The sequence below is a fragment of the Vigna unguiculata genome, chromosome 2 (genome assembly GCF_037176805.1).
Source record: "Vigna unguiculata cultivar grain cowpea cultivar isolate G323 ecotype 2 chromosome 2, ASM3717680v1, whole genome shotgun sequence".
In the NCBI taxonomy this organism is placed as follows: Eukaryota; Viridiplantae; Streptophyta; class Magnoliopsida; order Fabales; family Fabaceae; genus Vigna; species Vigna unguiculata.
The window spans coordinates 21,611,457-21,625,068 of NC_140793.1; the positions used below are offsets into that span (position 1 = coordinate 21,611,457).

Below are 13,612 nucleotides of genomic sequence, written 5' to 3' on the forward strand. Positions count from 1 at the left end.
TGCGGTTCATTTTGGGGAACTCCACTTGGTGTCGCGGATTGTGGCCGTGGCAATTTATTCTCGCGTGTTAGGTGGTGGCCTGTAGTCGGAGAGGTAAGTAGACACTTGTGCAACAAAGATCGATCAAGGTACTCATCAAAGGGTGTAGAATCAAGAGGCGTCTAGAGGAAGATATGAAAGTTTGGGTCTGAGATTGAGTGTAGTAGAAGTGTTAGGGTTTTTAATTGTTATTATAATGTACCTTGTAATGTGTTTTTATTTTGAACTCACCCTATTTGTGTGTGTTTGACAATGATCATGTAACTCGTTACATGGGAGCAGATGTTGATGCAGGTGAACACGTGGATACTTAGAGCCGGAGTGGGGTCAGCATGGGAATTTTTACATGGAATTATTTTATGGATTTTATGGATTACTTTTGTAATCAGTTACTATAAATTGTTTTATATTTGTAGCCGTTGAACGCATTTATGGATTTTGTCTTTTAGTGCTTTTAATAAAGTTTGAAATTTTCCCACATTTGGGGAAAGAGCTTTGGTTATTAAATGCATTTTATTTTATCTTCATTTTATTTTATTTAAAACAGTAATATTCGACCGGGATGTTACACTAAGGGTGTTGATTCATATAGTAGCCAAGAAGAAGAAAAGAGTAACGTAAATTAAAGTGAAAGAGAGGGGTCAAAAAAGAAAGATTCCTACACTTGTGATGGAGACCTTCTCATGATGAGAAAAGTTCTTAGCAATCAACCTAGTCACCAATCACAAACCCAAAGAGAGAACATCTTTCAAATAAGATGCAAAGTTTTAAACAACACATATTCTCTCATTGTGGATAGTGGCTCATGTTGCAATTGTTATAGCACTAGGTTGGTTGAAAATTTGGCTCTCACAATCTTACCCCATCCCGAACCTTATAAACTTCAATGGCTCAATGAAGGTGGGGCTTTGAATGTGACCAACGAGGGAAGGTGAAATTTTCCATAGGCTATTATAAAGACAATGTGATTTATGACATAGTGTCTATGGAAGCATGCCATATTTTGGTGGGAAAAAATTGGCAATTTGATAAAAAAACTATGCACAATGGTTTTACCAATGAAATCACCCTCACACATTTGAACAAGAAATTTATGTTTTATCCCTTAGCATCATCCGAGGTGTCGAAGGATCAAATACAAATGAGGAAAACGAGGGAGGAAGAGAGAAGGCACAAAAAAATGGGAGAAAGCTATATATATATATATATATATATATATATATATATATATATATATATATATATATATATATATATATATATATATATATATATATATATATATATATATTATTGACAAAATCTTATCTTACCATAATCTTTGAGTTTCTCGGATGGATACTCTTCAGTTTTATTCGGCATGCCTTCATCACTCGATATTTGATGGAACATGGGTGGTTACCTATACAAAAGGCTCCGACGATTTAGTCAACAAAAGCTCTCAAAGTCAATTTTCAGATTATGCACTAATGAAATGCGTACATTTAATTGCTGGAGTCCACTCTTATTTATAGAAGGCTAATCACATTTACTTTGGTTCAGACCATGGGTTGGGCCTTAGTTATGTTTACAATGGTCTGATCCTTTATTGGGCTTTCGTGGACTTTGTTCGACCCAGATTTCAGGCCCAACATTCTTTCGTAGTGGTTTAACTAACTTTTCTTTAAGTTAGAGTATGCGGTATCTAGCCATTACCACTTACACGTTTGTTTTGCGGCAGGTTAGTGTAGATGTCATCCCTCTGTTTTAAGGAGGCCATGTAGTTGACCAATTTGGTCATTATGTAGGTTAGTTTATTTATGTGGTTTTTACTAGTTAACCAATTTTTCCTATTAATATTTGCATATATTTGAACAATGAGATGATGAATCTATTACATATTAAGAAAAGAAGATACCAGCAAAATTATTACATTATCCATTTTTTTTATTGACATGTGTCATAAAAATTATTTTTTTCGTCATTTTAAAACTCTGGTACAAAAGGACCCGGGTTCAAATCCTACAAAAGTCAATTTATTTTTATTTTTTCATTTATTTATGATTTCAACTATAATATTAAATATAAATAATATTATTATTATATGTTACTATTATATATTATTAATATTATATATTATTAATATTAGTATTATTAACATTATTAATAGTAAAGTTATTACTTTTATTAATAATATTAATGTGTAATATATTAATTTTCTTATTATATATTATTGGTATGAGAAAAGAAGTATTAGAAATATTATTATTATTATTATTATTATTATTATTATTAAGAATAATAACTATTATTATTATCATTAATAAAAACTACAATTATTATATTATGATTATTATAATTACTATCATATTTAATTTAAAAAATTAACATTTAAAAAATATTATATTATTAACCCATAATTATTATTATTAATATTATTTTTATTATCCATAATCATTATTATTATAAATATAATAATAATTATTATTATTATATATATAATTATTTTATTTTTATATTATTATTATAATTATAACTATTATTATTATTATTATAAACTTTAACTATAATTTGTTATGAAATAAAACGAATAATAGAGAGAATAATAGATAATAGAGAAGAGAAGAAACAATAGATAATAGAAAATGATAGAATAGGGAGCAACTCATGTGTATTATTATTGATAGGAAGAGTCTTATTTATAGATACAACATGTAATCCATAAAGGAAACAAATGAACTTAGTTAATACAAATATTAACATAAAGAGTAATGAATTATATGAGTATCAATCATATGAGTAAATTTATCAAATCAATGGACAATCATTAATTCATAACACTCCCCCTTGAGTGTCCATTGATAAAAGAATGTGCCTCGTTAAAACCTTACTAGGAAAAACCCTTTGGGATAAAAAACCTAGTGAAGGAAAAAGAGTACAACATTTTGTATTCTTTAATACAATATTGTTCATCACATATTCTATATCATTAAGGTGACGGAGTCCGAACTTGTGAACCATTTGCTCAAAAGTTCTTCTTGGCAAAAACTTCATAAATAGACCTGCCATATTTTCACATAAATGATTTTTTGGATATCTATATCATCCTTTCAATTGAACAATACACTATTGTCTTCATATATGGTTGTTGATTTCATCTTTGTCGGGATAGTCACAAGTTTCTTGCACATGTTGAATTATAGACTTTAACCAAACATATTCACAACTTTCCTCGTAATTTTGTATGATTAGATGATGTTGCTACTATGATTTGTTTCATATACCTTCATGAAACCATTGTGCTACCACATGTGCACAAACATCTTGTTTGTGATCAACCATTGTGACATTGTAAGAATATGTAAAATAACATGCATATACATAACCCATTGGTCTGAATCTGAATCATTTGGATGGAATAAGCTCATATTCGTAGTACCCTTAAAGTAATGAAATATATGTTTTACTCCAAACCATTTTCTTCTTGTAGTTGAAGAACTATATCTTGCATAAAAAATTTACAGCAAATGCAATATTAGATTGAGTATAATTAGCAAGATTAGTGTTTCTATGACACTAAGATATGGTGCTTCTGAACCAAGAAGATTTTCATCATTTTCTTGAGGTCTAAGAACAGTTTTTATCAACATCTAACAACCTCACTGTAAGACCCGAGAAAATTAAATAGTTATTTAATTAATTATTTAAAAAGGACGAGTAATGAAAATATTTAAAGTAATAAATGTGAGGAGCTGTGACGTGGAAAAGTACTAGCTCAAGTGGTTGAGAGTACTTTATTGTGTGTGAGGACTTGGGTTCGAGTCCTATATGTGAAACTTGGATGTTATTTAAATTATGCGTTTTTGTGTACTCATTTATTGAATCCGTGGTGTGATGATAAATTCCTAAAATTGTAGAAGTTATCATGAAATTTGGATTGGTTGAATGGTTTGGCCATGGCTTAGTATGTGCATGAGTGTGGGTTCAAACCTTGTTGAGAACTAAATAGTTTATTTTTGCTAAATTTCTTTTGAGCATGAATATGAAAGGATTGGGAAACCTAGCAGATACTGGAGAGGCAATGTGGGGGGCTGAAAAATAATGGGTGATAACCATTGAATGGCCTTAATCATATTTTTATTTAATAAAATTCGTTTTAGTAAAATGGAGAATAATTAGGGCACATTAAGCTTGGGAGAGAAGAGAGAAGGAGAGGAAAAATCAGTCTGTGAAAGGTGCAAACAGTTCTGAGAGTGAGAAGGGACAATTCTGGTGCGTGAAGGGGGCCAGCAAGAGAAGAGTTGGAGTGGTTCTTTCAGCAAAGGGAAAAGGTGTGCAAGGAGAGTGGGAATCTCAATTTGGAGCGCGAATTTCTGGTAAGGGGAGTTGTTTTCGATGCTTTAGATACATAAACATTGTATTATGCTTTGGTGATTGAAATTACATGCCTTTCACCTGTTTTCTGCACTAACCGCCTGGCGGTTTGATCCTTACCGTCAGGCGGCTCATCAGAGGTGAGCGTATGTTCTTGTTTTGGTTTGAGTCGCCTGGCGGCGATGAGTTCCTGCCCGGCGATGCGACCTTGGTTGTGTTCTGTTTGATGGCTTTGATGCCAAATTGGGAGAATGTAATGAACTGTTGAGTGTCAAATGATTGTATAAAATTGTGTGATGGATTATTGTCATAGACTTCTTGTGGGAATGTTTGTGATCATATTGGGGTTTTGTATATGGGATTGTTGGGTTGATTAGGAATTAACTGGAATTGAGGAATGTGATAATTATAATATTGTTGAGTTTGGGCGCTGAAAAGGTTGTAACTGTATGTGTGGTGGTTATCGGGGAAAGAGAAAAATAAGATAGGTTTGTGGGGAGTGCAGAAACGCATGCAGATGGTCTGATACTGGTGTGCCGCCTGGCGGGGCTGTTCTGTCCGCCAGGCGATGATGTGTGGCAGCCTGATTGAGTGTTGTACTGGGGAGTTCTGCGAGAGAGAGAGAGTCTTGGGGATTGTAAAGGTTGGTGTAGTGGAAAGGAGAGAATTATGAGTGAGAAGTTGGAAAGGAGAGGTGGCTTGAAAGGAGGCAAGGTAAAGGGGATAGGAAGTGGATTAAGATTATATGTAGTGTAATGAGTGAGAGGAAAATGCAATTGGAATGTTTTGATGTTTAATAGAATCTGAACATGACCCTAAATTGTTAGTGGATGTTGTGGGTCAATGATAGTGAAGAGGAGTTGGTTGAGAAGAATGGTAGGAAAGTTGGAACTAAGAATTCGCGTGAGATGGGCAAAAGGAGTGGGAAGATAGAGTGAAGGATGAAATGATACATGAACTGTCAATTGAGTATATGGGGTTTATGAATGAGTATGATTGTGTAAAAGGGAGATATGGGAATAGGATCTGTTATTTGTGAATTAAGACCTGATGGCATGACTTAAGAATAAATAAATCTCTAGTTGAAATGTGTGAAGGATGAGGTTGGGCTATAACGACATTAAAATAGGATGGGAATTGGCAATAAATCAGAATGGGGTACTGAGACCAAAAGGTGAGTTGCTCTTCGAGTAACTTGGGTTGTAGAATTAACTAAAATAGAGTGCCAAATATCAGCTGCAGAATGCCTCTGATATGGCGCCTGGCGGCTTGTTGATCACCGCCAGGCGATAGACTTAGCGTGAGGGAATACTGCACCGTGGGGTGCCTGGCGGCACGATGTGCTCCGCCAGGTGGTGACGAGAAAACAGTGGGTCTGGGAGGACGCTGACGCTTGGCGGTGAGTGAATACCGCCAGGCGGTCTGGAACAGTTTCGCCTGGCGGCGTGTGGGCCGAGCCAGGCGGAAATGTTGTTGTTCTTTGCTTTCTGGTGTGTTGTTTTAACTGACAATGATGCTTTGCTTGGATCGGAAGATGCTGTGCCATGAGCGGGTAGGTTCATGGATGGTGTTTGACATGTAAGGATATGAACGGGAAGGTTCATATCCAGTTACTCTCACGTGGGGATACGAGCGAGGTAGGTTCGTATGTTCCGTGCTCACGTTGAGAGATGCCACGTGTGGGGAGGTACGGGGGCTGGTGGATCACATGTGTTGGACTACGGGCGGACAGGTCCGTACAGTAGGACTACGAGCAGGTGGTTCGTAGAGCAGGACTACGAGCGGGGAGGTTCGTAGAGCAGGACTACGAGCGGGGAGGTTTGTAGGGGCAGGACCACGAGCGGGCAGGTTCGTGTGAGCATCAGGTTCCCGAGTCCAAGGCTAACAAATTGTATGATTTGAAGACTGATAAGTCTTGGGGTTAAGGTCTTGGCCAAGAATTATAGATAATGAATAAAATGGGTAAATGATCTATCTTGTGTTTTTATATGCTTGTTATTTTATTTTCTCAGCTCACCCTTTTTGTTTGTGTGTGGCGATGATCGTGTAATTCGTTACACGGGAGCAGATGATGATACAGGTGGTGCTGAGGATGTTCAGATGGCGGAGTGAGGGCTAGCGTGGGATTAGAGCTAGAGTCTTGCTTATTTATATTTCATGTTTTAAATACAAATTTTGGAAACTTGTAACATTTTATGGATTTAATTATGAGATTTGGCGCACTATTTTAATGAATTTAAGTTTTTCCCGCGTTGGGATTGTTATCGAGATGACTATTAATGAATTTATTTCTTTTATTATTTAGTTTTAAGTAATATTCCCTTGGGATGTTTCATTTGGTATCAGAGCAAACGTTTTGATGCTTTTGGGAAAACTGGGGAGTGAGCTGACGTTTGTTGTGTGAAATTGATTGATGTGTGTTGGTTGTTAAAATTTGATAAAGTATAATTTGATCTTTAGCTGGTTGATTTTAACAGCTGAATATGTGGCATGCACAAGCAATGGCAAACAGAAGGCGTAGAAATACCGCTGGCGCTGATGAGATTGCTAATGCAATCCATAGGATGGTGGATGCTATGCAGCCTGTGGCAGCACCACCGAGGGCTATGATCCCACCTGTTAGACCAGTGACCATGGAGGACTTTATGCGTCACAAGCAGGCTAAATTCACTGGGAAAGCCACCCCAGATGAGGCTGACGCATGGCTTCGTGAATGTGAGAAGATATTCAGGGTGATAGAGTGCACAGAGGCACAAAAGCTCAATTTTGCCACATTCCTGTTAGTGACTGAAGCTGAGTATTGGTGGATGAGTATGCAACAACAGATGATAAACAGAGCTGAAGAGGTGACTTGGGCTAACTTCAGGACGAGGTTCCTGGAGAAGTATTTCCCTGATAGCGCTAAACATGAGCGCGAGGCAGAGTTTCTCACTCTACAGCAAGGGAGTCTGTCAGTGCAGGACTATGTGGAGAGGTTTGAGTATCTCTCGAGATTTTACTCGCAGACGGTGACGGAGGAGTGGCGCTGTAGAAAGTTTAAGGCGGCCTCAAACATGAACTGAGGCGTTTTATTGTGCCGCTGAGGGTGCGAGAGTTCCCAATCTTGGTTGAGCAAGCCAAGAGCGTAGAGCAGCTGGAGATGGGACCCAGCTGGAGATGGGACCCAGCCGGGTCAACCGCACACAGAAGAATAGTGCTGAGGGCAGAGTCCAGAAGAAGCCCTATAGTAGACCAGTTGTGTCCTCGTGGAAACCGAGATGCTATAACTGTGGAGGCGAACATCTGCAGCGGGATTGTACTAGACCCGCCCGCAGCGGAGGCAGTAGCAGGCGCTCGTAAGTGCTATGGCTGTGATCAGCCAGGACATTTCGCCAACAGGTGTCCTAATAGGAAGACCACTCCAGCCTCACGACCTCAGCCATCCTCATCCGACAGGCCGAGAGCCGCAGGCCGGGTTTTTGCCATGACCAGCACAGAGGCCACCCGGTCAGGTAATCTGATTCTGGACCATTGTTTACTTTATGGTAACAGTGTGTTAGTGCTATTTGATTCAGGAGCTTCGCACTCCTTCATATCTTATGATTGCGTGAAGAAATTGGGGTTGTCTACTCGTGACCTTGGATGCGAGTTGATAGTCTCGACACCTGCATCTGGACAGGTTTCAACAAATGTAGCCTGTGTGGGATGCTTAATGGAGATAGAGGGCAGACGCTTCAAGGTGAATCTAGTTTGCTTGCCCTTGGAGGGATTGGAGGTCATACTGGGAATGGAGTGGCTGTCTATCAACCACGTGGTGCTTGATTGTGGACGGCGCAGAATTGTGTTCCCAGAAACAGAAGGGATAGAGTTGGTAACGTCTGGAGAGGCAGTGAAAGAGATGAAGAAGGGATCGACTTGTTTTGTGATAGTGGCCCAAGAGAAGAAGATGAGTGCAGAAGAGCAGATCAGTAAGATACCAGTGGTGGATGAATATGCCGACGTATTTCTAGACGAGATACCTGAGTTACCACCCAGCCGAAATATAGATTTCTCAATTGATCTAATCCCTGGAGCGGGTCCAGTGTCGGCAACGCCATACAGAATGACACCAGCTGAACTAACAGAGTTGAAGAATCAGATAGAAGACCTGCTAAAGAAGAAATTCATCCGACCCAGCGCTTCACCGTGGGGAGCCCCGGTGTTATTAGTGAAGAAGAAAGACGGTAGTTCTCGGTTGTGCGTCGATTATCGGCAGTTGAACAAGTTGACGATAAAGAACAAATACCCACTGCCGAGAATTGATGATTTGCTTGATCAGCTCAGATGGGCAGGAGTATTCTCCAAGATTGACTTGAGGTCTGGCTATCATCAGATTTTAGCCAAGCCAAAGGACGTCCAGAAGACAACCTTTAGATCGAGATATGGACATTACGAATATGTCGTGATGCCCTTTGGAGTGACCAACGCTCCAGCTGTCTTCATGGATTATATGAACCACATCTTCAGGCCATATCAGGACAAATTCGTGGTGGTGTTTATAGATGATATTCTCATCTACTCTCGGACTAGGGAGGAGCATGTTGGTCATCTGAGAATTGTGCTGGAGGTATTGAGGGAACATCAGCTGTACGGTAAACTGTCCAAATGTGAATTCTGGCTGGACGAGGTGCAATTTCTAGGGCATGTAATTTCTTTGCATGGTATATCAGTGGACCCGAGTAAGATTGAGACAGTGTTGAAATGGGAGAGACCTCAAACTGTAACAGAAGTCAGAAGTTTCTTGGGATTGGCTGGGTACTACAGGAGGTTCGTGGAAGGGTTTTCTAAAATGGTGAGTCCATTAACTCAACTCACTAGGAAGGATCAACCCTTCTTATGAACTGATAAATGTGACGAATGCTTCGAAGAGATGAAAAGGAGGTTGACTACCGCTCCGATTTTAATTATTCCAGATACCAGTAAGATGTTTGAGGTGTACTGTGATGCATCCTACCAGGGTTTGGGTTGTGTACTAATGCAGGAGAAGAGGCCGATAGCTTATGCCTCTAGACAATTAATGGTGCACGAGAAAAACTACCCTACCCACGATTTAGAGTTGGCTGCTGTAGTGTTTGCTCTTAAAACATGGAGACACTATTTGTATGGCTCCCAATTTCAGGTGTTTAGTGATCATAAAAGCCTGAAATATCTGTTCGATCAGAAGGAGCTAAATATGAGACAGCGGCATTGGATGGAGTATCTCAAGGATTACGATTTTGAGTTGCTTTACCACCCTGGTAAAGCTAATGTGGTTGCGGATGCCTTGAGTCGGAAACGGATGCACATCTCAGCTATGATGGTGAAGGAGTTGGAGTTAATCGAGAAGCTTAGGGATATGAACCTGGGTATATAGTTGAGTGAGGATTGCGTCAGATGCGGTGTGCTTACATTGACTAGTGACGTACTAGGGACTATCCGAGATCAACAGAAGGGTGATGCTGAGATACAGCAATTTGTGAGTTGGATAGGGACTGAGAAGGGGAAAGACTACAGGCTTGGGACGGATGGTATCCTAAGGTTTAGAGACCGAGTTTGTGTGCCTGGAAATTGGAGACTGAGGAAACAGATTCTGGAAGAGGGCCATAAAAGTCGTCTTAGCATACACCCAGGTATGACTAAGATGTATCACGATTTGAAACAATCTTTCTGGTGGAATGGGATGAAGACTGACATTGCCGACTTCGTTGCATCATGCTTAGTGTGTCAGAAGGCCAAGATTGAACACCAGCGACCAGGGGGTACGCTTGAGTCGTTGGATATTCCTCAGTGGAAATGGGATAGTATAGCCATGGACTTCGTCACTTATTTGTCGAAGTCTGTGAAGGGGCACGACTCAATCTGGGTAATAGTGGACAGGTTGACAAAGTGTGCTCATTTCCTTGCTATTAATCAGAAGTGGTCAATGGACAGATTGACTGAGTTGTACGTGAGGGAAGTGGTTAGATTGCACGGTGTGCCGGCCAGTATAATGTCAGATAGAGACCCGAGACTCACATCTCGTTTCTGGCAGTCCTTACAGGCAGCATTGGGGACTCAGTTGAGGATGAGTTCTGCATACCATCCTCAAACTGATGGTCAGTCGGAGCGTACCATTCAGTCCTTGGAGGATCTACTGAGGGCTTGTGTATTGGATCACATGGGTAGTTGGAGTGAGATGCTTCCCTTAGTGGAGTTCACATACAACAACAGTTATCACACCAGCATTGGTATGGCTCCATATGAGGCGTTGTATGGGCGGCGGTGTAGGACGCCACTGTGTTGGAACCAAGATGGGGAATCATTAGTGTTGGGTCCCGAGTTTTTACAGCAAACCTCTGAGAAGGTTAGGGCAATCTAGGAGAGAATGAGGGCTACACAAAGCAGACAGAAGTCCTATGCAGATAGGAGGAGACGACCTCTAGAGTTCGAGGCTGGGGATCATGTATTCCTCAGGGTAACACCGACAGCTGGTATTGGGAGGGCCATCAAATCGAGGAAGCTAACCCCGAGATTTGTTAGGCCTTATCAGATTCTGAGGAGAATTGGCGTTGCAGCTTATGAGATCGCCCTACCACCACACCTGATGAATCTGCAAAACGTGTTCCACGTTTCCCAGTTGAGGAAATATGTTGCAGATCTGTCGCACGTACTGGAGTCAGATGATATTCAGATTCGGGAGGATTTGACGGTGAGCACTGGGCCAGTGTGAATTCTAGATTCACAGGTGAAACAGCTGCGGGGGAAGGAAATTAAGACTGTGAAGGTGCTGTGGGATGAGACTACCCAGGAGATGACCTGGGAGATGGAGGATCGCATGAAGCAATCCTATCCGTACTTATTTCCTGGTAAGTCTTATTTTCGAGGACAAAAATCTTTAAAGGTGGGTGTAATGTAAGATCCAGGAAAATTAAATAGTTATTTAATTAATTATTTAAAAAGGACGAGTAATGAAAATATTTAAAGTAATAAATGTGAGGAGCTGTGACGTGGAAAAGTACTAGCTCAAGTGGTTGAGAGTACTTTATTGTGTGTGAGAACTTGGGTTCGAGTCCTATGTGTGCAACTTGGATGTTATTTAAATTATGCGTTTTTGTGTACTCATTTATTGAATGCGTGGTGTGATGATAAATTCCTAAAATTGTAGGAGTTATCATGAAATCTGGATTGGTTGAATGGTTTGGCCTTGGCTTGGTATGTGCATGAGTGTGGGTTCAAACCTTGTTGAGATACTGGAGAGGCAATGTGGGGGGCTGAAAAATAATGGGTGATAACCATTGAATGGCCTTAATCATATTTTTATTTAATAAAATTCGTTTTATTAAAATGGAGAATAATTAGGGCACATTAAGCTTGGGAGAGAAGAGAGAAGGAGAGGAAAAATCAGTCTGTGAAAGGTGCAAACCGTTCTGAGAGTGAGAAGGGACAATTCTGGTGCGTGAAGGGGGCTAGCAAGAGAAAAGTTGGAGTGGTTCTCTCAGCAAAGGGAAAAGGTGTGCAAGGAGAGTGGGAATCTCAATTTGGAGCGCGAATTTCTGGTAAGGGGAGTTGTTTTCGATGCTTTAGATACATATACATTGTATTATGCTTTGGTGATTGAAATTACATGCCTTTCACCTGTTTTCTGCACTGTTCGATTGGGTTTCTGGGTTTTTCCCAGAAACCGCCTAGCGGTTTGATCCTTACTGCCAGGCGGCTCATTAGAGGTGAGCGTATGTTCTTGTTTTGGTTTGAGTCGCCTGGCGGCGATGAGTTCCTGCCCGGCGGCGTAACCTTGGTTGTGTTCTGTTTGATGGCTTTGATGCCAAATTGGGAGAATGTAATGAATTGTTGAGTGTCAAATGATTGTATAAAATTGTGTGATGGATTATTGTCATAGACTTCTTGTGGGAATGTTTGTGATCATATTGGGGGTTTGTATATGGGATTGTTGGGTTGATTAGGAATTAACTGGAATTGAGGAATGTGATAATTATAATATTGTTGAGTTTGGGCGCTGAAAAGGTTGTAACTGTATGTGTGGTGGTTATCGGGGAAGGAGAAAAATAAGATAGGTTTGTGGGGAGTGCAGAAACGCATGCAGATGGTCTGATACTGGTGTGCCGCCTGGCGGGGCTGTTTTGTCCGCCAGGCGATGATGTGTGGCAGCCTGATTGAGTGTTGTACTGGGGAGTTCTGCGAGAGAGAGAGAGAGTCTTGGGGATTGTAAAGGTTGGTGTAGTGGAAAGGAGAGAATTATGAGTGAGAAGTTGGAAAGGAGAGGTGGCTTGAAAGGAGGCAAGGTAAAGGGGATAGGAAGTGGATTAAGATTATATGTAGTGTAATGAGTGAGAGGAAAATGCAATTGGAATGTTTTGATGTTTAATAGAATCTGAACATGACCCTAAATTGTTAGTGGATGTTGTGGGGTCAATGATAGTGAAGAGGAGTTGGTTGAGAAGAATGGTAGAAAAGTTGGAACTAAGAATTCGCGTGAGATGGGCAAAAGGAGTGGGAAGATAGAGTGAAGGATGAAATGATACATGAACTGTCAATTGAGTATATGGGGTTTATGAATGAGTATGATTGTGTAAAAGGGAGATATGGGAATAGGATCTGTTATTTGTGAATTAAGACCTGATGGCATGACTTAAGAATAAATAAATCTCTAGTTGAAATGTGTGAAGGATGAGGTTGGGCTATAACGACATTAAAATAGGATGGGAATTGGCAATAAATCAGAATGGGGTACTGAGACCAAAAGGTGAGTTGCTCTTCGAGTAACTTGGACTGTAGAATTAACTAAAATAGAGTGCCAAATATCAGCTGCAAAATGCCTCTGATATGGCGCCTGGCGGCTTGTTGATCACCGCCAGGCGATAGACTTAGCGTGAGGGAATACTGCACCGTGGGGTGCCTGGCGGCACGATGTGCTCCGCCAGGCGGTGACGAGAAAACAGTGGGTCTGGGAGGACGCTGACGCCTGGCGGTGAGTGAATACCGCCAGGCGGTCTGGAACAGTTTCGCCTGGCGGCGTGTGGGCCGAGCCAGGCGGAAATGTTGTTGTTCTTTGCTTTCTGGTGTGTTGTTTTAACTGACAATGATGCTTTGCTTGGATCGGGAGATGCTGGGCCATGAGCGGGTAGGTTCATGGATGGTGTTTGACATGTGAGGATATGAACGGGAAGGTTCATATCCAGTTACTCTCACGTGGGGATACGAGCGAGGTAGGTTCGTATGTTCCGTG

At 40.6% G+C, this 13,612-nt stretch overlaps 2 protein-coding genes across 2 annotated transcripts; both read left to right on the forward strand.

Moving 5' to 3' along the window:
• Nucleotides 1-6,893: 6,893 nt before the first annotated feature.
• On the forward strand, nt 6,894-7,454 carry LOC146888435 (uncharacterized). The gene has a single exon (XM_085670103.1). It carries the CDS (start codon nt 6,894-6,896, stop codon nt 7,452-7,454), a length of 561 nt encoding a protein of 186 aa, XP_085526229.1.
• A 3,299-nt stretch (nt 7,455-10,753) lies between these two features.
• LOC146888436 (uncharacterized) lies at nt 10,754-11,098 on the forward strand. Its single transcript, XM_085670105.1, has one exon. The coding sequence runs from the start codon at nt 10,754-10,756 to the stop codon at nt 11,096-11,098; it is 345 nt and encodes a 114-aa protein (XP_085526231.1).
• The last annotated feature ends 2,514 nt before the right edge of the window (nt 11,099-13,612 follow it).

Excerpts from the sequence above, each read along its gene's own strand:
- LOC146888435 (XM_085670103.1), top strand. The coding sequence starts at position 6,894 with ATGGCAAACAGAAGGCGTAGAAATACCGCTGGCGCTGATGAGATTGCT.
- LOC146888436 (XM_085670105.1), top strand. The coding sequence starts at position 10,754 with ATGAGGGCTACACAAAGCAGACAGAAGTCCTATGCAGATAGGAGGAGA.